General features: G+C 47.4%; 1 protein-coding gene across 2 annotated transcripts in view; it reads right to left on the bottom strand.

Annotated features, from left to right (window-relative positions):
- Positions 1–7,277: 7,277 nt before the first annotated feature.
- The window catches only part of PRKCQ (protein kinase C theta), an 87,304-nt gene continuing 68,529 nt past the window's right edge, over positions 7,278–26,052 (bottom strand). For both annotated transcript variants that reach the window (XM_084617425.1, XM_084617426.1), the window contains 5 exons: positions 25,758–25,820; positions 21,785–21,923; positions 15,769–15,957; positions 12,555–12,683; positions 7,278–10,257 (listed from right to left, as the gene is read on the bottom strand). In XM_084617425.1, the coding sequence (XP_084473551.1) occupies positions 10,102–10,257; positions 12,555–12,683; positions 15,769–15,957; positions 21,785–21,923; positions 25,758–25,820 (676 nt within the window). In that variant the 3' untranslated portion in view covers positions 7,278–10,101. The remainder of the gene's footprint in view (positions 10,258–12,554; positions 12,684–15,768; positions 15,958–21,784; positions 21,924–25,757; positions 25,821–26,052) is intronic.

Raw genomic sequence — 26,052 nt, 5'->3', positions numbered from 1 at the left:
GTGGCTTAGGCACCTAGGGCGTTTCCATGAAAATGAGTTAGGCACCTGCCTCACACCCCACAGAACAATTGGAGGGGGTCGCCTTGCAGCCTTTAGCCCAGTAGTTAGAGCACTCACCAGGGAGGTGGGAGAGCTGGGTTTAATTCCTCCCTCTGTCTGAATTGGGAGAAAGGATTCGGACCCGGGTCTGCCGCTTTTCAGGAGTGTGCTCTAACTACTGGGCTGTGGGTTATTCTGAGGTGGGCTTCCTCAGTTTCTCCTGCTGAAGCTGTTCTACCATCTTCCTCTGGCCAGATTTTGACTGGGACCCGATCTGGTGGGCGGCCCCTGACCAACTGGATCAGGCCCCCTGGGTGAAATAGGTAGAGTAACACCCGTCTTCCCATGGTTCATGAATCACTCTGGAGCTTAGGCAGGAGATAGGTGCCCAAATGCCTTGAGGGAGGCAGGGGTGCGCATGCTCAGAGGCAGAAATTTATCCACCGAGGGGACTTTTCCCCCTCTTTCTCTGTGCTTATTTGACCCCCATCCACATAGTAACTGAGGCCCAGATCTCCAAGGTATTCAGGTACATAATTCCATTTGATTTCATTTGAGTTCATTGCCTAAATATCTTTGAGCAGTGGTTCTCAAACTATGGGGCGGGCCTCCCAAGGGAGGCATAGGAACGTGTTAAGGGAGGGGTGAGCTGTGTGCTTTTTGTTTTGTTTTGAAGAGCTCTGACTGACAGCCTAGTGCAGCTGGGGCTCGTGCAGACGGGCTGTGCACATCTGACAGTGGGAGCAGTTCCACCAGGGCTGGGGCTCTCCTTACCTCCCTGCCACCCTGAATCTCTCACTGAGAAGCCTCCCAGGCAGAGGGTCTCCTTCCTGCTGCAATCCGTCACCTGGAGGCAGCAGCAGAGCTTGAGGGCTCTGAGGCTGACAGCTCAGGCTGTAGGGGCTCCGGCTGTCAGCCTCGGGGTGGCAGCAGCCGGACAGAAGTAACGGTGTCAATGGGACGCTAAGTCTGCTGTGAAAAGTGACATTAACAAATATCACTTTCCACATTGCTGCCCTTCTGGCTGGGCGTCCGGCCAGCAGCTGCTGCTCTCCCCCTCTCCCCTCTGCCTTCAGAGCTGGGCGTCCAGCCAGCAGCCGCTGCTCTCCGCTCCGCCTTCGGAGCTGGGCGCCCGGCCAGCAGCTGCTGCTCTCCGCTCCGCCTTCGGAGCTGGTCGCCCGGCCAGCAGCCGCTGCTCTCCCCTCTGCCTTCGGAGCTGGGCGCCCGGCCAGCAGCCGCTGCTCTCCGCTCCGCCTTCGGAGCTGGGCGCCCAGCCGGCAGCTGCTGCTCTCCGCTCCGCCTTCGGAGCTGGGCGCCCGGCCAGCAGCCGCTGCTCTCCGCTCCGCCTTTGGAGCTGGGTGGCAGTATATGTACTTGTGTGTATAAATGATTACAGACACAAAGAAGGGGGGAGGGGGTCCGATCAAATAAGTTTGAGAACCACTGCCTTAGAAGCTCTGGGCCTGAGTACCCGGCATCAGCGAACTGAACACCAGCTAAGGGTGCTATGAAAGTCATGCAGCCAGCAGCAGCTCTGCCTCAGACACATCTGCTTGGCAGATCTCTTTAGGATCAGAAATGCTCTCAAGTGCTGCTCTAACCCCACCCCAGGGGCTGCCGCTCTACTTGCTGATGCTGCTGAGTGAGTCTGGCTCAAGAAAGTGGCAAAGGGACATTTTGTGAGTGTGTCTCCTTGCACTGCAAGCAGCAAGGAAGAGCAGGGAGAGAGAGAGTTAGCGCAAAAGAGAGATTTTCTAAAAGCTAATCGACAGGCACAGCGCAAAGCAAAATTTTGGCATTAGCACTGACACTGGGGTTTAGTTTCATGAAAAGTGGCTCTTTGTCAAGATGGTGTTTTGTCACAAAAATGTCCTTTGAGTATCAAAATAAATCTAAACTCAGAAGTTTTTCGACGTTCAATTGCTGTTAATAAAAACAAAAACAAACAGACAAACAAATGCTCTTTGGATGTTTGATTCTTTGGGGGGCTGAAAAATGCCAGGAAAAACGTAGGAAAAAATGTATTGTTTTCTTTTATTATTATTATTATTATATATTTTGCAGAATATAAAATACATTTTCCAACCAGCACTAGTGATCATGCAAAGTCCCTGTGGCAACTACCCCAATTGCTTCTGTGGAATAGTAACATTAGTTAGGAGAGCATTTAATGTCTTTCTGACTGTCTTCTGATGTGATGTAGAAGCTGGAAGCCAAGAGGATCAGCCAGCACCATATGACCAGCATGTTCTCCCCATAACACCAGCAGATATGCTCCATGGCCCATAGCTGGGGACCACTGATCTGGCATAATGTACATCACAGACTAATTTAGACCCCTCTGGATGTGCTAGAGGGGAGTGAGGGCACCCGCACATCAAAGTCTCTGTGTAGAAGCTGTCCACGGTTTGGTTGTTAATACATCTGCAATTGAATTTTGGTCCTGACCCTAACACTCTTACTCTCATTGAGCAGTACCCTAACTCAATGAGACAACTGACATCGGGCTAGGCTGCGAACCTCCTTCCTCCCCTTACCCATGTTGGTGAGCAATTACTCCTGTTGAGTAGCTCCATTATCAAGAATGGGGCTGCTCATGTGAGTAACTGAGTGGGGGAATCACTCAGCATGGGTAAGGGTAGTAGAATCTAGCTCCAAATCAACTGTGGGTGCAAATCTGGGTTCCTGCCCCTCTCATGACCTGAGCAGCTGAGACCATTGTGGGTGCAAAAACGTGGCTTACATTTACACCTGAAGCCTGGGAGGCCATCACCGTGGATATACACACGCCACTCCTTTCACCTGGAGGCCAAGGGCAGGATTTGGCCCATAATGAAAGACTAACCAAGCCCTTGTAAGACCTGGATGAAACTGTTTGCAATAAAACCTGCCCCTCTCCGAAGAAGATTGTGCACCTGGCTTTGGAGGAGGTAGGTTTAGCTGAAAACGGCAGCAAGGGGCTGAGTTTTTGTCAGCTTCCACACAGACGCTTTGCGTTCAGTCCAAGTTGGCACCTATCACACAGCAGATTGCACCACAGGAAAGCCAATGTCGCTTCCCATGTCACTCTCTGTGCACCACAGACACCTCCTGGCAGGGAGAGACCAGCCTTTGAGCCCGTCACTCCGGCAAGATGTGCAGCGTTCACGTTCTCGCAATGTAGATGTCTGGGAGCAGTTCAGGCCATGGGGGTGTTAAAAGCTTGGGGTGCTCAACCATCGAACCACAGAGGATGATTCAGCAACTCAAATTATCTCACTTTCTCAGGCTGCTCCCTTTGGCTATGCTTGCGTGAGGGTGACACATGCACCCTATGTCCTTGTATGGACGATGACCCAGCTGGATGTTAACAGATACTGAATTTAGCCTGCATTAATTACAGACAAATCCTCAGCTAGCGCCTAGCCTGAGTAACTGGGCTGGACATTTGGGATCTCTCCAGGGATCCTGTCCCCTCAGGCTGTGGAATGGGAACAAAACCATTCGATGGGCATTACTTCAGCATCACAGCTGCAGTAACTCCCACAGGCCTTGGGCACACCGCTAGGTAATGGTTGGTAGCTGGTTGAACTGTCAGAGATGGACGAGCTATCAGATCTTTTCGATTTGTATCTGCTATGCCGGGCTTGATTCTGATCTCACTTACGCCGATGTGAAACAGGGGAATGCCACTGGCATCAAGGCAGTTACACTGGTGTAACTGGTTACGCTGGTGGAAGAACCAGGCTCTGTGATTTGTTGACTCTTTCTCTCAGATTAACAACAACTGAGCAGTCACCAGATCAGTCAGCAGGATGGGGGTAAATCTTCTGCCGTTTGCTCATTTCTCAGGACAGGTGCAAGGATATGTTTTTGGCTTCTGGCACCCCTTAACACTGACCTGGTTCCATTGTCTATTGTGGGCTAACGTAACAAAAGCCTCCAAAACATCAGTGGCCCCTGAAGGAAACTAGTTTCATCTCAGATGTTTTGACTTCCTGCATTTTCTTGGCGAGCTTCTGTAGGAGGCCACTGTAATACAATTTACCTAGGTGTGCACGATCCCTGGGTCTTCTCTCCCTTCGTGGTTCAGGAATCAGAGCTGGTGCACATCTCTTAAATGTCTGGACATTCTCTCCTTTGTGAAAAGTGTTTGCTGTGGTTTGATCAGCTCTACCAGGGATTCCCGTTTGGCAAACAAAGGGCGGGCTCATGACATCAGTGCACAAAAGAGGGGAAAAGCTGGTTGGACAGCGTCCGTCCCATCCCAACTTTGGTTATAACCTCAGGCCCAGGGAACATGGCATTACTCTAGGGGCAAAGTGTCATTTGAATACCCAGCAACCCAGCCAGGGAAATCCATGCTTTGTGTTTGCCTCTCAGATCTCAGCTCCAATATATTGCTCTTCTTCCCTACCTGGTTTCCCACGACGTCGGTCCAACTGAGCAGGTAGGGAGAGCAGAAGTAAAAATCTGCCACATGAAGCTGAGTGGAGAAGAGTGATCACATTATAGCATGTCTAGCTATGTTTCTTACATAGGTGTCTGGCCCCTATTACTGTAGTATCTGAGCACCTGATAATCTTTCATATATTTATCCTTGCAACATCCCTGTGAAGTAGAGATGTGCTCTAACCCCCATTTTGCAGATGGGGAACTCAAGCATGGAGGCCCAGATTTGTAAAGGTATTTCAGGACCGAAAGATTCAGAGAGGCACCTAGTGGGATTTCGAGAAGTGCCTACACAGGTGAGGCACCTAACTCCTCTGGGAGTTGGGCACCTGGGTACTTTTGAAAATCCCACATAGGCATAGCCCTGACTCCATGGGTGCTCCAGGGCTGGAGCACGCAGGGGAAAAAATAGTGGGTGTTCAGCACCCACCAGCCACAGCTGGGGGCCCCACTGGATCAGCGGGGGGAGGAGCTCGGGGGAGGGCAGAGAGCTGCGAGTGGGCGGGAGCCTCAATGGTGGAGCTGGGTCAAGAAGAGGCGGACTGAGGGCGGGGCCTCAGAGGAGGGGCCGGAGCAGGGGCAGGAAAGGGCGGAGTCAGCGCTTAAGCACCTATCTGCACTTTTAGGTGCCTGAATATCTGTGAAACTCTGGCCTTAGGTACCTAAATCCTTTGCAAATCTGTCCCAGAGAGATGAGTCCAAGGTCATACAGGAAGCATGTGGTGGAGCCTGGACTTGAATCCAGGTCTCCCAAGTTCCAGGGAGGTGCCCAGCCACTAGACCATCTTTCTTCTGCATGTAGCAATTGTTTGTGTTTGACCAGAGCTTCTGCACTAAAAGCTAAGGAAATACAGTACTTCCTCCAGTGTTTCGCTGAACCAGCTTGAGAATGTCAGGAGATAGTGTTACAGATGGGGAGATGGAGTTTGCATGTCTAATGAGTGAAGATATTAGAGACACAAGGTGGGTGAGGTAATATCTTTTATTGGACCAGTTTCTGTTGGTGAGAGAGGATGGCTATTTAGAGATGGTTTGTACGGGTAGGGGGAAGGAGAAATGGGAACCATTTAGGCAACAGTTCAGAATGATACCATTCAAATTAGACTTTTCAAACCCAGCTCTGAATTTCTTGAAAGTCTTGGATCTCAAAGGTTTTGTTCATCCCATTGGAGATAGGGGCTGACCACAAAGTTGAGCTCCAAACCTTCCTTTAAGGGAGGGGTGTTGGTAAATAAGGTTTTGATTTGGGTTCATTTCTAATTCATCTGACAATGCTAATAATGAAACTTGTCTTAGTTCCTCAGTGTGGAACACCAGACAGGATTAGGTAATAGTAAGAAACCTCAGAGCCAAAACTCAGAAGAAAATCAAAGCAGGAGACAAGGAGCCAGTTCAGATATTAAATGTGATATGCTTTTAAGAGGCAATCAGTGATGTATCTATTTGGCAGTATTTCTACTTTAGGGGGAGCAAGTGAAATGGCAGAAATTGTATGTCTGCAATGCAAATCCACAGTACTATGAAGTTGAATCTGAGCCAAAAGACAGCTCAGTTCAACAGTTATTCTGCTATAACCCTGAGCATACTGTTGGTGCTCATTAAGGGATAGTGCTGAAATCTGGGATCTTAGGGACATTACTGTACATGTGTGTATCTGTATTGTTACAGACATACTTGCTGACAGGTATTTTGAAATAAATGTCCAAAATAATTGAAACTGGCATACTTGTATAGTGTTATTCTGACAAATAAAATTTGCAGAATTTTAAAATATCCTGTGCAGAATTTTTAATTTTTTGGTACAGAATTTTTATTTTTTTGGCACAGAATTCCCCCAGGAGTAGAATAGGCTTGTCTGGAATTCAACAAGCAGGAAGTGAAGTGATTTTATTTCTATTGATGTAGATCTTTTTTTAAAACCTGCCCATCCATCACTCTAGGTTTAAGTACAGAAAGACCAACCCTTTCAAAGTTAGATGCCTAAAAATGGACTCCTAACTCTGAATGTAAGAACCTAACGGGAAGTTTCCTTCCTATCAGCAGTGCTGAGCACTCACAGCTCCCATTGACTTCAATGCAAGCAGCAGGTGCTGAACACCAGTAAGAACCAGGCCATCCTCTCTTACATGCCCAATTAAGGATTTAGGTGTGGGATTTTCAAAAGCACACAGGATTGGCCTAACTCTGTTCCTGCTGGAGTCAATGGGAGTTTAACCATTGACTTCAATGGGAGCTACGTTTAAGCCAACACTGAGTGCTTTTTAAAATAACACACTGGGTGCCTAAATTTCGGCCCCTGTAAGCATATTTGGAACACGATGGTGGATGTTATACCTCCCTCTTATTCCCATGCAACCCCCTTTGTCACTAAGAGGAGAATTTGGCTCTTTTCTTTGATCCGGTTTCCCTTCTTATAATATCAATTTTTTCTCTTAGATACTAAAGGCCTGATGCTCAGCTGGTATAAACTGGCATAGCTCCATCGACTTCAATGGAGCGAAAGTGAGATACACCTGCTGAGGATCTGGGCCCACGATGCACAAGCAAATCCCATTATTGACATCAGCGGGAGGTGCGTGCTCCCACGTAAGGGTACAATTTGGTTTTACAGTTGCTGTTATGCAGAAATAGACGTTAGTCCATAGCACAGGTTTTAATACTCAAATGCGTCCTGACTTTGGTTACTTACCACCTGGTTGAAATGCCCCCGAAGAACACGCAGCAGAGCGCCCGTCACAATTTGAATGGCTTTTCTGAGTGTGTCCTTTCTTTGTTCCCCTTTAATCACATTTACACTCACTCGCCAATCATACACAACATTTTATTAAACTGTACAAACAGCACTGACATTTTAAAAATTCATGTTAACGAATCTAATTAAACATGATGACTAGCGGCAAACAGTATGCACAGATTTCGCCTACATTTCATACAGCACAAACAACGACTTCTCAAGAGGCAGGAGACTCACATTCCTGGGATATTCTTTTAACAGCAAGGTGGTTTTCTTTTCTGTCTTAGATTTTCATACTGCTGCCCATCACCGTACTATGGTGAGTGCCCATTCCCTCACATGGGACCATGGTCACTGACACTGCTGTCCAGAACGCGGTTGTACAGGTAGAAAGCCTATGGCAGTTTTAATTGAATCGAGTCATTAACATTACATTGCCCTTGGAAATCTCTAAATATTCATACAAATCCTCAGTTGGAATAAACCAACATAGCTCCACTGAAGTCAACAGAGCAGAGAATCTGGCTCTTTATTTCTGCTTTGACATGATAACCAGGGTAAATATTTCCATTAGACTATTAGTGAAAAGCAGTAACTTAGAGGCATTAGATCTTTCCATTTATCTCTTGAACAGCAACTAAATAAGTAGGATGATGGTTTTGCAAATCTCAGAAGACAGCGTACATTTATTGTAAAGGATTTCCACTAAAATCTCATTACTGCTACGATATTTTTTTGCCCGAAACAGAACATAATAGGTCAGCAACTTGTTGTCAACAGTTGAGAGAAAATAATTGCCATTATCATGCAATGTATTGTCTCACCTTTAGAGTGTCGTGTGCAGCTTTGTACCTTGGTTCAGGTCCCTGCTGAATACCAAAGAGCAGGGGCAGCATCATTTGTAGCAGTATTAAGTTGTTCAGTCTTTGAAAGTACTGAATACTATCTTTCAAGTTAATACGTACAGGACAATGACCGGAGGCCCAAATCCCTAAATTATGTTTTGGGGGAGAGTCTCTCCATATTCCTGACCAGGTGTTAGGAAGAAGAGACTCCCCCAAAGAGAATCCAGCCCCGATTTTACCCTGAATCTGGCAGATGGTGGGACAGAAGCTTAGAGCAGCGTTTCTCAAATGCGGCCACCATGGCCTTTTCTTGCTACCAGAGGCCCCTGGGAGGTGTGTGTGTGGGGGAGTGAAAGCCCCTCCCTCTCCCTGTTGCTCTGGGATGCACCGCCTTGGTATCAGTTGCTGGGGCTGCCAGCAGGGGTTGGGCCCTGCCTCCCTCTGGAGACACCTGCAGCACAATGCTGGAGGAGCAGGCAGCCTGTGAGTTCCCCACCTTCCCAAGGGCGGTGGGGCTCAGGCTTTGGGGTTCAGTCCTGGGGTGGTGGGCTGGCAGGCTCTGGCTGTGGGGCTTCGGGCTCCAATCCCAGGCTTCGGCTGCACCGTGGCAGGCCCTAGGCTCGGGGTGGCAGGACTTCAGGCTCTAGCTTCCCCCTGCCTCCCCTAGCCCCTCATCCAGGGCTTAATTTGTCCACAGACTTGGCAGGGCTGAGTAAGTCTGCTGTGAAAAGCAGTATTTGTACGTTAATATCACTTTTCACAATGGACTTACCAGCTAGCAATAAACAAATGATAATGATATGGATGTGCATATGTGCATATTTAATTGTTTTTCTTAAAGCTGATTAAGTATTTTAGGGAAAAGTGTGAGAGCGGCCACCAGCAAGAGTTGGTGTCCGCACTCTGAGGCCATGAAAAATTTTGTCCTGAGAACCCCTGGTTTAGAGAGTCCTGTTTGAATGAACACGTCTACCTTTGGAGGGTACGTCTACCTTTGGAGCTGAGGGTGTGATTCACAGCTCAAGGAGACAGACCCACACTAGCTCTGATGGAGCTGGCGGGCTAAAGATAGACTGAGATGCTAGGCATGAACTTGGGGCAGCTTGATCCTCCCGCTGCTTGCACCGCTCTAATTTTAGCGTGCTAGCTCAATCAGAGCTAGCGTGGGTATGTCTCCTCGAGCTGCGAATCGCACCCACAGCTTGAAGCATAGACACACCCATACAGTGCAGATGTGAGGAATAAAGCTCAGAGCTGAGCCTCACTGCATTGACATAGAGCTTGATTTTTAGTCTGTGGTTTGAAGATCACGTATACATGTCCCCAGTCTGCGCAAGTGTAAATCCCTGCATGCACACCTAGGCAAATCTAACATTTATGTGCATGCAAGTGTTGGAATTTGCACCCACAAAGCCCGTCTGTCCCAAGGTTTTTTTGTGTGGGCAAATTCTAGCTCTTGCACAAATAAAGGCATTTTTAAAGCATGCAGGCCGGTGTTTGTCTTCGCCGAGTACATGTAGGTGTACATGCAATTTTACAGGTGCACAGGTGGGAGCTGAAAAGAGACCTACCTGGAAAGGTAGTCTTCTAGGAGGTCCAATTCTTGAACACACAACCCTTTACTCAATGGAAATTTGGTCTCAATAAGAACGTCAGGACTGGACACTGGAGTAGCAAATCTGAAACGCACCGCTAGGGCCGAAATGTGGTTGTCTTACTCACACGAGGAGTCCCACCGGCTATGTGTGTGAGTAAGGTGAACAGGATTTTGTATCTACTCCTTTTCTATTGCCTTCAAATTCAAGAGCATGCAGAAAAGAGAGCGAGACCAAGAGAGACCAGAAAGAGAGTTGGCCATTCGTGAAGTACGTTTGGCATCTGCTACAGGATACAACCAGGAAACCCACAAACATGGTATCAGCTTTCACTGGTGAGTGCTTCTGTTCAGGTTCTCGTCAAAGTGAACCATTCTTGGTTTTCAGTTGATAGAAGTGTTACTCAAATCAATTCACAGAATTCCTTTAGCGAGGAAGGTGCCGGGGAGGGCAGATCTCAGGATAAGATCCTCTCCATTTTAGGGTTCACAAATGAGAAGTTGCTGAACATATTCTGGTCCATGCTATTAATCAGCGCTCTGTCTGCACATGACAGTCTAGGTTTTTCATTGAGAAATTCCTTGTCAAAGTTGCTACAGTCACTTGTGGATTTCTTCAAGAAGGAAAAAGGAAAGAACGAAAAAACAGTTGTTTCTTTTCATACCATTTACCATTCATCTAAATCTAATCTAATAGTATATTTAAGGCACCCATACCTTTGGGATCTAAGGGCACGTCTACACAGTGTAGACACTTCCTACGTCCATGAAAGGGTTTTTGCGTTGATGTAGTTAATCCACCACTCCAAGAGGCGGTAGATAGTGTGACAGAAGAATCCTTCCACTGATCTAGCCACGTCTACACTAGCGGTTAACTATGGTGCTCAGGGTGCAAAATTTTTCACAGTGCTGAGCGATGTAGTTAGTTCGTAAGTGTAGACCAGACCTAAGTATCCATCATCCTGGTATTGGTTACCTTGGTATCAGTGTGGTATCAAAGTATCCAGAACCTTGGTGTCAATCACCTACCTCTCACTGTGATATCTAAGTACTGTAAATGGGAGTACAGATTATATGGGCAACAGTGTGACTCCAGTGAATTCTACCATGTAGGGATATTAGAGAATTGGTTTCTCTTTCTGTAAAACAGGGATAATTAGGCTTATGTATCAGTCTGTGCAGGCTAATTAACCTGGGTTTGGAAATGACTTTGAAGGTAAATTGCTCGACATAAATGCTGTGTTGTAAGTACTATACAAATGCTATTGCTGTTATTGACAACATCAGCTGTTGGAGGGAGGGATAGCTCAGTGGTTTGACCATTGGCCTGCTAAACCCAGGGTTGTAAGCTCAATCCTTGAGGGGGCCATTTAGGAGTCTGGGGCAAAAATTGAGGATTGGCTGGACTAGATGATCTCCTGAGGTCCCTTCCAACCCTGATAGTCTATGAGTCTATGAGTGTTCTCCAGATTTCACAGAGAAGCTGATGGTTTGATTTGGCCTTGTACCTTAATTCTGTGTGCCATAATGAAGCAGAATCCCATGGAGCCAGTGCTTAATTTGTAATGAAAGATGTGCCGGGGCTCAAATAGATTTTTCACATTCATAATGGAAGCAGGAAGCCCAGAGTGGGTGGGGCTATGAACTACCAAGCCTAGAGGTGCCAGGACTCAGCCCTGGCAAGCCCTGGCACAAATTAAGAACTGCATGGGGCACCAGAAGTTAGGTTCAGCATTTTCACGTTTGGATGTCTATGGTTAGGTGCTTCTGTGTATACTTAGGCACTTAACCAAAGGCCAACATTGTCTATCCTGTGTGTCCAAAGTCAATCCACGTTGAGGAATCAGGGCCTGACCTGCAGAAGCAAAGAGTTCCCACAACTCCACATGAAGTCAAAGTAGCACGTGGGAAATCAGCACAACTAAAAACAAGACCTTCGGTGCCTAAATGTGGGTTGACGTCCCTGACGTTAGATTCCGGAGCTTGAAAATTTTGCCCAGTGTGTCTGACTAGGGGCGGCTACGTTTGGAAATGCTGGTCTGAATCCCGCTGGTGCTCTCCAGGCAGGCTGTTCTGATTGGCTGTTGGTGCCAACTTCAGTGCTGGTAGGGAGAACCAGTGGCAAAGCCACAGGTGGACCTGGGTGGGCCACGGCCACCCCCCCCCCACAGCCCCAGCTCTGCTCTGGCCCCAAAGCTTGCCTGCTCTGCCTGCCCACCCAGCGCTCCAGCCGGGGAGTGGGCTCAGGGCATGGGGGCTTGCTCCGCTCTGCCCGCCTCGTGCTCCTGCTGGGGCTGGGTGGGTGAAGTGGGGAAAGCCCCAGTGCCCTGAGCCCACTCCCAGGCTGGAGTGCCGGTGGGGTGGGCGGAGTGGAGAAAGCCCCCGCGCACCCCCTCCGCTCCCCGACAGGAGCACTGGGCAGGCAGAGCGGGTAGGGGCACGAGAGCACCCATTTTTCTGGGGTCCCGGGTTGGCCCAGGGGCTAATCCGCCACTGGGAGGAGGGCGAGTGAGCGGGTGGCCGGCAGAAGTAGAGGAGATCTTCAAAAAAGGCAGGCCCGCTGCCTGGGGGAACCGGGCCCGGTGTGGCACCTGGAAGAGAGCCGGGAGCCGTGCGTGCTAGAGAGCAGCGTCTCCTCCCAGAGCTTGGTGCGCACCCGGGGCCCCGGGGAGCCCCTGGGCAGTGGGTCCATCCATCGCCCCCCGCAAGGCCAGCTGCATGAGGTGGGGGTAAGCAGGCCCCCCATTCCTCCTGCCCTCCCGGCCCTCCCATAATTGCCCACCCACCCGCAGTCAGGGCCCACCCAAATAGCCTATGCTGGCCTCGCCACTGGGGAGAACGCACAGTTCAGGAACAAAAGAATATGGTAAGAAAAGCGTTTTGATCTGAGGAACCTAAGAATAGTCCTTACCACTCTGGGTTTGAATGGTGGTTCCATCGCTCGCTCTTCTAGAACCTCCCAGTTTATCTCCTGGAAAAAGGCATGCTGGCGGATGTTCCCCTTTGCTCCGAGCCTCCTCTCCGGTTCTCGCACGAAAAGCTGGAAGTGAGCAGAGAGCGGAGCACCTTACTCTTCTGTGGATAGCACCGTCCACAGTAGCACCCACGTAGCCATGGTAGGTGTCACCCATGGTACCTCTTTACTCAGTGAAAACGTGAATCTTGCAGGCAAAGTGGTGCTGATCCCTAGCCCCACATGCCAAGCGGGAAGCTGAATCATCTTGTCCTGGTCCTCATTACTTCACTTTGATACTTGAGGCCAATTTTTCAATGTCAGCCATTAAGCTGTGCCCTCAAAACGTGCAGGTGCACAAGCCAATGGTGAATTGTGTGTACAAAATAGGTGCTTAGATGCACGATTACTGCACCTGTTTGCCTGTGTAAATGCCTGTACAATGACATGTGTGTACAATTATGGGTTGTGAGGATGAATATTTTGTAGATAAAGCTGAGGCATAAGTGTTGGAAAAATTAGGCCTTGATGGCTGGAATATTCATATGGCAGGTGTTGCCCACCTTCATTTTTACCAAGCATTCCAGTCATCTGGTCCTGCATTTTGTGAGGTCTCCGAATCAGAAAGGCTGCTAAGAGGTGGCAAAGCTACTTAAAAATCACTCCTTGCACTCTGTTTGTTGTCTTCCCTTCTGTTGGCACTTTTACCATGACACCTCGGCCCAGGGGCACTGGAACAACGGGGCTATGCCCTCCCACTTTTTACCAGCCGTAAGGACAAGCAACAGGGGAAAGGAGTGGGGCCTCAGGGGAAGGGGCAGTGTAGGGGTGGGGCCTCAGGTGAAGGGGCAGTGTGGGGGGCGGGGCCACGGTTTGGGCGCCCGTGGCCCCCCACTGTTAGGAAGCTTCCACTGTCCCTGCCATGGCCACAGGTTCCCTTGTTTATCAAGATCAGCTGAAAAGATAGAAGACTTTTCTAGCCCTGGAAGAAGACGGGTTGTCTATGACACAGATTTTCAAAAGAGCTGAGCTCTTCTGCAGGCCCCTAAATGAAATGGCATGTAGAGTGGGTCAGGAATGTTTTGACAAAATGCATTTTCACTCGAAAATGCCAATTTGACAAAAATGAGACTTTCTGTAGGTGGGCAGTGTTGTGGTAGGCATGTTGGACCCAAGGTATTAGAGAGTCAAGGACATATCAGGTTTGATGAAACTTTCAGGGGGAAAGGTAGCTTAGATCCAGGATGGAATTTCTGGTTTGAGAGAGAGAGAGAGAGAAAAAGACTATTCCCTCCCAACATCCAAAAAGACCAGTGACTATAGAATCTGTTGAGATGTGGGTAACCTAAGTTCAAGACCCATTTCTCCCTGACTCAGACCAGGAGCTTGAACCTGGGTCTCCCCATCGTGGCTAACCACCAGGCTACTGGCTCCAGTGGCATGGGTCTCTCTGTGTGTGTTTCCATGAAAATCGTTCAAAGGGCTCTGTTCTCATTCCCGAACAGGACAATTTTTTTTAAATCTCAGAAACATTTGCGTGACAGGAAAACCATTTCCTGCCCAGCGCTAGGGGCCACATTTTCCAAAGTGCTCAGTGCCCATCAGCTCCCATTGTTCTCAACACAAGAAACTATTTGGGCAATCTGGCCCCCCACCAGTTGTCGGCGCTGAGGTCTTTTGAAAAACTGGCCTTTTATCTGGGGTGGGACCATGTCTTTGCATGCTCGTTAGCAAGCAAACACACAGTTGCTGCTCAACAACTAATAAACAACAATAAGGTCTAGGGCCAAAGGTAGCCACTGAAGAATCGGATGGAAGGAAATCCCAGCTACAGAATGGAGTTTTGGGTTGTGCACCAGCAAATCATAACCTGGCCACAGTGCTGAAATAGACTAAAGAAGACTGATTGCGCAGCTATAATTCAGCTATACAGAGTCCCCTCCACTAAATTAAATGCTTATGCTAATGAATCTAAAGACTACCACATGTTTAACTATACAAATTCAGTGCTAATGGGAAGTGGCCAATAACCAGGATAATTGTCTCTTTCTCAGAAAGGGAGTTTAGTGTTTGGCAATAAGGATGATTTTTATTTCTGATACTACATTAAATAAAGCTAACAAAGGCTCAGTCTGCTTGTGCAGAAAGATGGCACCAAGAGACACCTAGTCAGGCCTCCATAATCTCTGTCTCACGTGTTGTGCATTGTTTGAGCCAGCATGTTTGTACTTTATTTATTATTCTTATTATGGTGGTTCCTAGAAGCCTGAGTCCTGCTGTGCTAGGTGCTGTATATACATAGAACAGAGAATCCTCTTTCTCCATTATTATTATTGATGGAGCATGGTGCATTTCCATGTGACTTTCCTGACACATAAATAACATGGTCCTTCCCCCGAGTCCAAACCAGAAAGACTAATGTGAGACATGAGAGAACAAGGCGGGGGATGGAGACAACGTGTAGATGAATGTAGGCGTTAAGATTCAGGGGGCCTGGGATCAGGCCCATTGTGCTCTGACATCCTCAGACAAAGCACTGTCTATAATCGTGCATCCAGCTTTGGTCCCCCCACTACAGAAGGGATGTGGACAAATTGGAGAGAGTACAGCGGAGGGCAATGGAAATGATTAGGGGGCTGGGGCACATGACTTACTAGGAGAGGCTAAGGGAACTGGGGTTATTTAGTCTGCAGAAGAGAACAGTGACAGGGGTAGCCTTCAACTACCTGAAGGGGGGTTCCAAAGAGGATGGAGCTTGGCTGTTCTCAGTGGTGGCAGATGACAGAACAAGAAGCAATGGTCTCAAGTTGCAGTGGGAGAGGGTTAGGTTGGATATTAGGAAACACTGTTTCACTAGGAGGGTGGTGAAGCACTGGAATGGGTTTCCTAGGGAGGTGGTGGAATCTCCATCCTTAGAGGTTTTTAAGGCCTGGGTTGACAAAGCCCTGGCTGGGATGATTTAGTTGGTGTTGGTCCTGCTTTGAGCAGAGGGTTGGACTAGATGACCTCTGAGGTCTTCTCCAACCCTAATATTCTATGATTCTATGAGATTATTTCTCACCATAGTACTAAGGCCTGCACACCAGTGAGAAGATACAAACATCAAGGAGAGATGTTAGCATTTGGCAAAAAGGATCTGACCTGTAACAGTGGAAGTGCTGTGACTTCTTACCTTCACTAGGATGTCTTTTGCATCCTTATTGAGCCAGCGAGGGTAGAATGGATTATCCATGCGGATGGACTGGAAAAGCTCCTCTTCATCTTGGCCATGGAAAGGAGACTGGCCAATCAGCATCTCATACAGAAGGACACCAAAGGACCACCAGTCAACCGCCGTGTTATATTTCTGTCCGAGCAAAATCTATGTCAGAGGGAGATTGGCAGGGAGTGAGAAAGGCAGACACAAAACACTTGACATTAATAGTCTATCCTCTAGATGCTGTCCATTAGTGGCAGACTTGGACCCCTCTACAGCTGCTTTGTGCTGCTTAGGCAGAGCAAAACAGGCATGATGCTATTTTAAACAGCCATTGGATGATTTTCCTCAGTAACCTGCAGATGTCATAGACTTACCGGTGCACCCTTCCTCACAGTTGCCAGTGTGGGGTGTGTGTGGTCAGAGCAGCTCTAAATCACAGCAACCCCAGGCTTCCTGAACCCTCCCTTTGGGCCATACACAGCTGGGTATAAGTCAGGGGCTTGCCTGAGGCTTCTTTAACTGGTCCATGGCCCCTAACGGAATCAGGGACAGAAAGGTGATGTAAAGACCCATTTGCACCATCCCTCTTCCACAAGCTGCACCCGGAGCAGGGATGCAGCTGAGGATTTGGGCCAAGGACTTGGAGAAAGCAATTAACTGGCATCATCGTCGTCATCATCAAGTGGATGGGGAACCAGCCTGTGGGTCCGAAGACCTGGGTTTGCCAACGAGCTAGTGTGTGACTGTGGGCAAATCACTTAATCTGTCTGTGCCTCAATTTCCTTAGCTACAAAAAATAGGGATAATAACAATACTTACCCACCTTTGAAATCTATGCCTGAAAAGCTGTATACAGTAAGTATAATTTTACTACGCCGTTCGCTTTCCTGAAACAATAGAAGACTAGTGCAATCTGCTGCAGCAAAAATAGTCACACGGCTAGCAGGTAAAGGTGTGCCAAAGTTACATTCTAAACCCTGCTGGTTTTCTGCTTACAAACATGGAGCTAAACTGTTGAGCTGCAACATGGGAAGTAGTGCCAGCCCCACATTCTTTTGCAAAATTCATCAGAAAAAGAAAAATTAACTCAGACTTGTGAGTTCCATCGTTTAAAGAAAAACCCAGTTTGTGAGGTGTGTCGTGGGGCTTATTTGACTCATCAGAGCTGCATTTTAAAGAACTGAATTTGGAACTGATTAGTAGTCTATACCAGTGTTTCTCAGACATTGGTCTGGGAATCACTTGCTGGTAGCCCACAGAGAGCAGGTCATATGATGTTAGCCCCACCTCGTTACTAGCTTCTTCTACAGGCATCCATGCTCTTCGTTATAAAGAAAAGCCCTGAGGCCTGGGGAAGCAGCTGAAGATAAGAAGGAAGGAGCCAGCCTAGCTGCATGTAATGTAATTGGTGTAATTCCCACAGGGATGTTGCACAATTGTGAATAGGATCTTTATTAGGAGGGGCGGCAGTCTGCTAATCACACATTGTTTGTGGGGGAGAGGTAACCAATAGATTATGGACCTACTTCTCTGTTACATCCAGTTAATAGTGGGGGAAGCAAAATGTTGGTGAGGGACAGAGCTAGTAGGGAACCTGTTATTCTGCTCCAATAGCCTGAGTCTTTGCCCTGGCATTGGACCAGTTTAGAGCAGCCCAAGGGCTGCTCTAAAATGCACCAGTGTGTTATTCCCTAGGGACCATATGCCAGCTGACTTTGTGCTCTGCCAGTCCTCTTGCCCATCCTAACACACACCCCCACCCCCAGCACTAGGGTCTGCAGGAGAGGAGTAATAGGAAGCAACTCTGCTGGCTCTATGCTCGTTGGGGATTCCCCCATGCTAGGAAATATCACTGCAAAGGTGGTAGAATAGGTCAGAGAAACTTGTCTGACCTGGTTGTTAGGATGTGGTTCACTAGGTGAAAAGTTTAAACCTCTGGTCTTCAACATGGTCTAATAGCATCTGGCATTTTGAGAAATCAAAATCAAAACCGCCAGAATAAAGTTTAAAAATAAAATAATGAGCTCAAGTGTCCACAGTCATCCAGTTGTTTTTACAGAGTTTTGTTAGGTTTTGTTATTTTATCTTTTACCACTGACAATGCTTTTTCTAATTAGGTTAATATGCAACTGGCCAGAAAGTTGTCTATCCATGTACTATACATACTTCAGCTCCACACCAATACACAAAGCCTCTGTCAGCTGCACCTTAATGAACAAGGGTTTCATTTCACTCCACGGTTTATCGCTGTATTGGATAGATTTTTGATTCACAGAAGACAATGCCTCTGACAGCTTGTTTGCAACAATGACTCAGAAACTTCTTGGTTCCCAAATCCCTATTCAAACAGGGTTCAATTTCCACAGCAGGAGGTGCAAAAATAATCGCGTAATAGTCTAGTGCCATGTCTTGTAAGGTTTGCTGTAAGCAGCTACATGGGATCTTTAATGTGTTCACTAGCCCCAGTTGTAATTTTACAAGCTGTCCTCTGGTGTGGTGAAATCACTCTAAGTTACCCCAGAAAGGAATGGGACAGCACAGAGGGAATTTCACTCAGCTATTAATAGTGCATAAACTAAGCTTCATGTTACTGGCAATCACATGGTCATATTGAAGGCAATGAGTTTACAACGATGTAATAAGAGCAGAATTTGGCCCGGCAAACCTACTGTGATATGATTGGTCCAGTTCTGCTCCCATTTACATCTGGAGTAAATCCCCTGTAGCCAGAATCTGGGTGATTGTATGTGAGCCCAGAAATGACCCTTTTCTCGAGATAAGCCAGAGCAATAAGAATATAACCCCATGCCCAGTTGTGAGTGAGCAAGGCCAAGTTAGAAAGCCCTTCAGCGTGAACAATTTGGGAGGTGGCAAAGACACAGGCGTGGGCTTGCTGGCATTCATTCTTTGAATTGTAAGGGCTCTATCCTGTAGACTTTATGAAGGTAAATCTTCCATTGAGGCCAATGAGATAGGGCAACATGACATAATTCCAATGCCAGACCTAGGATAGAGACATGATAAGTCAATGGGAATTTTACCAGAGTCAGACTGCTGTGTGAAGCCTCAAATGCAATTGTACCTCTATAGCATGGGCTACATTCAGTCTGCAGTGGCCGTCCAGGAGCTGCCCCCTGTAAGGAACTCTGGGAGAGTCAGCCAGAGTTCTTCCTGGGGGCTCTGAGGAAACGACATTACCTTTCAGAGGGTTCCCTCTAGGGCCCTGGCCCAGCCCTCACCTCTCCCCTTTCCACCCTTTTTCAGACAGCTACTGCCCACTGTAACTTGCCCATATTAAGGGGCTCAAGAAATGGAGAGGAAGTTCATTGCGGCTCCTCCCCTATGCTCTTCAGCACAGGGGCTGATTACAATCTGACCCCGTATGCTAGAGTTGCTGTAGCTATAAATGACTAACTGTGGAGATGATTAATACCACAGAAGACAATTATTCTTCTAAGTGCAGGCACAGCCGCTGACGGCTGAAGCGGTGTGGTCCGGAGAACAGGGTACTGGTGTGGGAGTCAGGATACCTGGGCTCTTTTCCTGGCTCTGCTACTGATCTGATGTGTGACCTTGGGCACATCACTTTACCTCTGTGTCTGTTTCCCTTCCCACCCTCCATCTGCCTTGTCTACCTAACTTGTAAGTGCCTTAGGAATATGTAAGTATAGCACATAGCACAATATGGTCCCAGTCTCAGTTAGAAACTCCAGGCCCTACCGCAATACAAATAATAATAACTGGAATAGGCAGCTGTGCTGAAATGCTGGAAAAAGTCTGTTACATGGCTTGAAAGATGATTAATAAACTCCACTAGTTCTTTCAGTTCGTAGGTAAAAGGTTTTTCGATGCACTGGCTGAAGTTCTAAAATAAATGATGGTGCTGAGATAAAACCTCTCCAGCTTGCATTAAGTGAAATCGCAGATAACGGATTATCTCTTGAAGACCGTGACTCTGGTTTAGGATCAGAAAAAGATTTCTTTAAAAGAATGTTGAAGCTGAATAAAAGCCACTGGGGACTTGATTGCGATCTCACGTCCACCGGCATCAAGCCGGCGTCGTTCCACTGATTTCAACAGAGCGGCTCCTGAATTGCATGGTTACCACTGAGATCAGAATCAGGTCCCCGGAGCGCAGTAAAAGATTGATGAAATACAGCGTGGGGGAAAACAAAGCCTTTAAAAACCATCTGGCACGCACCGATATCCATCACGAAAACACTGAGCTCGGGGAACGGGATCTTGAAAGGCAAAGAAATGGATTTCAGAGCGATGCCAGGCATGATGCATTGAGGGCTCTTGAGTTCTCTTCCTTCCTGAGAAACATTTGGCTTGTTGCCAGATTAGTCAGAGTCTCTCCACGGAAGATCTGTGTCTGCTTTCAGCTGGAGTCTGCACCCAGTCAAATCAACCACAAGGCCAGGAACAGGGTGAGGGCAGGAGGAAGAGGCATTGTTGGGGCAGGGCCTCCGGAGAAGAGGTGGAATAAGGGCATGACCTCAGGGAAAGAGGCGGAGCAGGGGGCAGGGCCAGAGTTTGGGCACCAGTGGCCAAACTCTGGAGCATTTCTAGAGCATTTCTGGCACTCCTGCACCAGGCTACATCAGTCAGGGCACACAAAGACTGGATTCTGGTCTCTATAAACAGCTCATTAACTGATGCATCCTGGTGAAGGAGAAGAGGACAAAGAGGAGTGCAGGAACAGAGGGGACTTTAAGCCACCTTTGTGTCTCCTTTTATCCCAGCCCCTGATACACTTTAGAGCAGCCTCGGGGTAAATAATGTTAAGCTTTCCCCACTCCCATCTAGGAACCAAAGGCAACTGAAAAACAGTGAAAGCACAGTGACCACCCCCTGATAACTCCTCACTGCCCATGTCGTGCACCATACATAGGATAAGGTAGCTGCTTATTCCTGGGTACTTCCCAGGGGCTGTTTCTGCCCCCTTGATGGGACTATAAGCGAGAACTGGGCCCACTGACTTCAGTGATTGACCCTGATATAAGTGAGAGTCCTTATATATTTATTTGAAGAAACAGTTGGGATTCACACATGCTTGTATTGTGCCTTATTTAGGGCCCAGTCATGTTAACACTTAACTACTCAGCAAAGACCCTGATGCAGGCAGCACTAATGCATGTGTTAGTTTAATGGCTTAAATCCCATTGAAATTAGGGAGTATCCAGTCAACTATTCAGGATTTTCAATTGAGTTTCATGACGGGTCACTTTAATCACATGGTATTCTGTCGCCTCATTGGATGACCTGCCTTTATAAACAGCTGCTGCCTGAAATGAATTTCATTTAATCACAGATCAAATTTCATTTTGTGATTCAACCACTTATGGTGCAAAGTCTGCGTTCCACAAACGCTTGCCTGATGAACATTTCAGTTGTAGGAATGTTCACAGACATAGGCGACGACTTCTAGTTTTCTCCGGGGGTGCTCCACCCCGGCTCTGCCCCAAGGCCCTGCCCCCACTCCGTCCCCACTCCTGAGGCCCTGCCCTGGCTCCGCCTCTTCCTGCCCCAGCTCCACCCATTTCCTGAAGTCCCCACCCACCTGCTGCTCCTGGTCTCTGTCTTCCCTCAAGCCCCTCCCCTCCCAAGCCGTCAATCAGCTGTTTGGTGGCGGCGGCGACGAACAGCTGTGGCTGTGGGTGTTGATCATCCACTATTTTTTTTCCGTGGGTGCTCCAGCCCTGGAGCACCCATGGAGTCAGCGTCTATATTCACAGAGAGCAATAAAGGGTACTAACAAGCCAAACTGAAATCCAGTTTCTAACTAGGGGAACCATTCGCAAGAACCTTATATACTTTTCACGCAGCCCTGCAAGTGATTAATCATTGTCTGTTTCCTCAAAGAAAATGATGCAACTACTGGGCTAAATTATGCTTTCAGTAACAACCGCGCAACCTCATTGACATTGGTGGGCTTCCTGCAGGTAGGACTGAGAACAGATTTGACCTAAGTTCAGGTCACACCTACCTCGGGAGCAATGTAATCAGGGGTTCCACAGAAAGTGCTTGTCTTTGCATCTTCAAACATGTTCTCCTTACACATCCCAAAGTCAGCAATTTTGATATGCCCGTCCTTGTCTAACAGAACGTTATCCAGCTTCAAATCTCTGCAAGAGAAGAGCAAAGTAAACATCTTCTATGGAAACGCTGTCCAGCGGCATAAGTGCGTGTATAATATTACATAACATAGGTTCTTGCAATAGGAAAGTGGCAAGATTTGGTGATTTGAGAACACAAGGGAGAGGTCAAGGTCTCCATCCTGACCCCAGCAATCTCTACAGCCAACTCAGTGAGTTCACCCTGTCTGCTCTACTCCCATTTCCTCCCCTGTCATATGGGCTTATTAATAGTTACTGTACCTACCAGGCCCCAGAAGGGCGTTGTGAAGATTAATGGGGAGCAATATAGAGCTGTCCTATCTGCTCCGTAGCTCCAAGAATAAAATTGTCTGCGTAGGAGGGGCAAGAACACAGCCTCACCCTGCCCCCTTTGGGCTGTACTGAATCCCAGGGCATGCAAGGAAGATACACACCTTGCACTCAGGGAAGCACACGGGCTGTAGTTTTTACCTGGCTGCTGAGCCAGGGTACAAGAAGGAGGAGGGTTTTTTACACCTTCTTTCTCATTTGGCAGCTCTGCCACACCCACACTAATTAGCACTATAAGCTGCTCTGCTCCTGGGGGGAGGGAGGGACATTAGGAATTCATGGAGACTGAGACAAAGGCCAAAATATACTTTCCCACAAGTCCTGTCCCCAAAATCGAATTCCGGTGCTAACCTCAATGGGGTATGTCTACACTGCAGTTAGAGATGCATGTGTGCTGCAGGACCTCGAGATATACCAGAGCTAGCTTTGATCTAGCTAGCCCAATAAACAATCGCAGGGAAGCTGCAGCCGGGCTGGCTTTGCAATGGCTGGGAGCACCCCAGAACCTAAGTAGAACATCCATCATCTTTTCCCTCCCGGGGCCGCACTAGCTGGGGCTGAAGTATTTACAGAAGTCCTTCACACTCTACTGCCACGCTCTCCTCTGAGGTTGCAGGCTGCTGTGGGAAGCCGGGAGCTTGGAGAGAAAAATATGTATGGGGGAAATTAAAAAGCAAGCCAGCCAATGAATCACGCACATCAACACAGAACAAAGAGGAACAACCCCTGAAAGGAGAAATGGAGTGATGGCTTCTTCTGGGTTAGTCTCCAGAGCTGACCTAAACTTCAAAAAGAACAGGAGGACTTGTGGCACCTTAGAGACTAACAAATTTATTAGAGCATAAGATTTTGTGGGCTACAGCCCACTTCATTGGATGCATAGAATGGAACATATAGTAAGAAGATATATATATATATTATACATACAGAGAAAGTGGAAGTTGCCATACAAACTGTAAGGGCTAATTAATTAAGATGAGCTATTATCAGCAGGAGAAAAAAACTTTTGTAGTGATAATCAAGATGGCCCATTTAGACAGTTGACAAGAAGGTGTGAGGATACTTAACATGGGGAAATAGAGTCAATATGTGTAATGTCCCAGCCACTCCCAGTCTCTATTCAAACCCAAGTTAATGGTATCTAGTTTGCATATTAATTCAAGCTCAGCAGTTTCTCGTTGGAGTCTGTTTTTGAAGCTTTTCTGTTGCAGAATTGCCACCCTTAAAGTTACTGCTGATAAAATAGCGATTAAGTCACAGGGACTAATTTTCAAGGCGGTTTTTTAAGCAGCACATTCTTCTGCACTCACATGCACCAGCAGGCCCCTAAGCATGTGAATGCCCAGCTGGGCCACAGTTCCAAAAGTGACGTAGCCACTTTACCTTGAACGGTCCCTTGAAATATGGGTTAACTACTTATGCTAAACAATCGATTACATCCTGAATATTTAGCTGTGGTACTCTGAGTACATTTCCCAGACCTGAAGAAGAGCTCTGGATAAGCATGAAAGGTTGTCTCTCTCCCCAACAGAAGTTGGTCCAATAAAAGGTTTTACCTCACCCACCTTGTCTCTGTAATATCGTGGGACTTTATAAGCTCTAAGCTACAACAACACTGCATACAGAAGTGACTTGTAATTTTGGGCACCCCATCTGAGGCGCCTTGAAAGGGGGCCTGACTTCCAATGGGTGGCTACTCAGAGCCTTCTGAAAATCAGAACATTGTCTCAAATTGAGCACCCCAAAAATAAAGGCAACTGAAATTACTTAGGCTACGTCTACACTAGAGACCGATGCAGCTGTGCCACTATAAGATTTCTCATGTAGCCGCTCGATGCTGACGGGAGAGAGCTCTCCTGTCAACATAATTAAACCACCCCCAACAAATGATGGTAGCTATCTAGTTGGGAGATTTCAGAGTAACAGCCGTGTTAGTCTGTATTTGCAAAAAGAAAAGGAGTACTTGTGGCACCTTAGAGACTAGTTGGGAGAAGCTCTCCTGCCGACATACCACTTGTGCACGCGACCACGTATGCCAGCAAAATGTATGTCGCTCAGAGGTGCGGTTTTTTTACACTCCTGAGTGACATACATTTTGCCGACAGAAGCGTTAGTGTAGACATGACCTTAGTTGCTTTTGAAAATGTAGCGCGCTCTCTCTGAGTAGTCAAACGCGAGCCGCCTTGGACTCCTTTTAAAGGCTGGGATTTATCGAAGGAAAGACAAGGGAGTTAGGCATTCAAATCCCATTCAGTTGACGTGCCCATTGAAAATCCCAGACAAAGCACCTATGTTTAAAAATAGGGACCATAATATCAAGTGAAGAAAACATTGTCACAAGATAATAGTCTCCTACTGCTAGATTACTGCCAGGTTGAAAGGTGAGACATTGATCAACAAGAAATAGAGAGGCAGCAATTCCAAGCAGCAGATACTCATGTTGTCATCATTTCCAACTTCACTGACTTTATTTCTGTTACGCCAGGGGTCGGCAACCTATGGCATGCGTGCCAAAGACGGCACGCGAGCCAATTTTTAATGGCACGCTGCTGTCTGCCGGACCCTATTGAGTAAGAACATTTTGTGTATTTAAAATCCCTTTGCAGTTCTATTGGAACACTTCAGTAGTACTGTAATTCCCCCCTGCCCCCTCCCCCTTTTAATATAAGCCGCTGTCTTCCAGTCTCGAAGTGGCTACATTGCAGTGGCAGGGCAAAGTGACCCTTCCATTTATAAGCTCTAAGCATGCATTCCTGGTGCACTCAAAACTCCTAACGAAGTCAGTGGGAGTTCTGAATGGACATATACTGGAGGGATTGGGCCCACGTTTTGCAATCATGTCTTTGGGATCTTTCAGCTCAAGGCACTATGTAATTGTCAATAACATCTCAAACTGGGGTGGGTTCTGAGTTACTACAGAGAATTCTTTCCTGGGTATCTGGCTGGTGAATCTTGCCCACATGCTCAGGGTTCAGCTGATCGCCATATTTGGGGTTGGGAAGGAATTTTCCTCCAGGGCAGATTGGAAGAGGCCCTGGGGATTTTTCGCCTTCCTCTGCAACATGGGGCACGGGTCACTTGCTGGAGGATTCTCTGCACCTTGAAGTCTTTAAACCATGATTTGAGGACTTCAATAGCTCAGACATAGGTGAGAGGTTTATTGTAGTAGTGGGTGGGTGAGATTCGGTGGCCTACATTGTGTAGAAGGTCAGACTAGATGATTGTAATGGTCCCTCTGACCTCAATATCTATGAATCTATGAAACTGGCTTTGGAATACACAATGGGCATTGAGTTCAATGGGAGTAGGATGGGATCCCCAAAAGGGTGCATAAGACTGACTCTTTTCCAAGCTCTCTCCCCCAAAATAAAATAGGCGAATGGGATGAAAAACAAAGCGGGTTGTAAATTCAATATTAGTAAGAAGAACAACATACAAACTAGCAGGTAAAATCAATATGTTGAAGAAAAAGGCTAACTGTGCCGTATATTAGATTCCAATGTGTTAAACTACCTGTATATTATTCCCTTAGAATGAAGAAATTGCAGACCACAAATGATTTCAGCAGCATAGAACCTGGAAAAAACAAACAAACATGCATCAGAACTGATGTCTCCCCACAATAATTCTCCATTTGGGGCCAGATCCGCAGCTGGTGTAAATTGGCATCACTCCACTGCAGTCAAAGGAGTACAAGCAACGTCTTCAAAAGCAGCCTAGTGATTTTAGGACCCCAAGTGGGATTTCTCTACACCCTCCCCATGGGGGTGTTTACTCCCCCCGAATTTCCCCAACACCCCCCCAGTTT

This window comes from Lepidochelys olivacea (assembly GCF_965140295.1).
Source record: "Lepidochelys olivacea isolate rLepOli2 genome assembly, chromosome: 1".
Lineage (NCBI taxonomy): Eukaryota > Metazoa > Chordata > Testudines > Cheloniidae > Lepidochelys > Lepidochelys olivacea.
The sequence above is the reverse complement of the archived record's forward strand: the minus strand, read 5'-3'. Positions and strand labels throughout refer to the sequence as shown.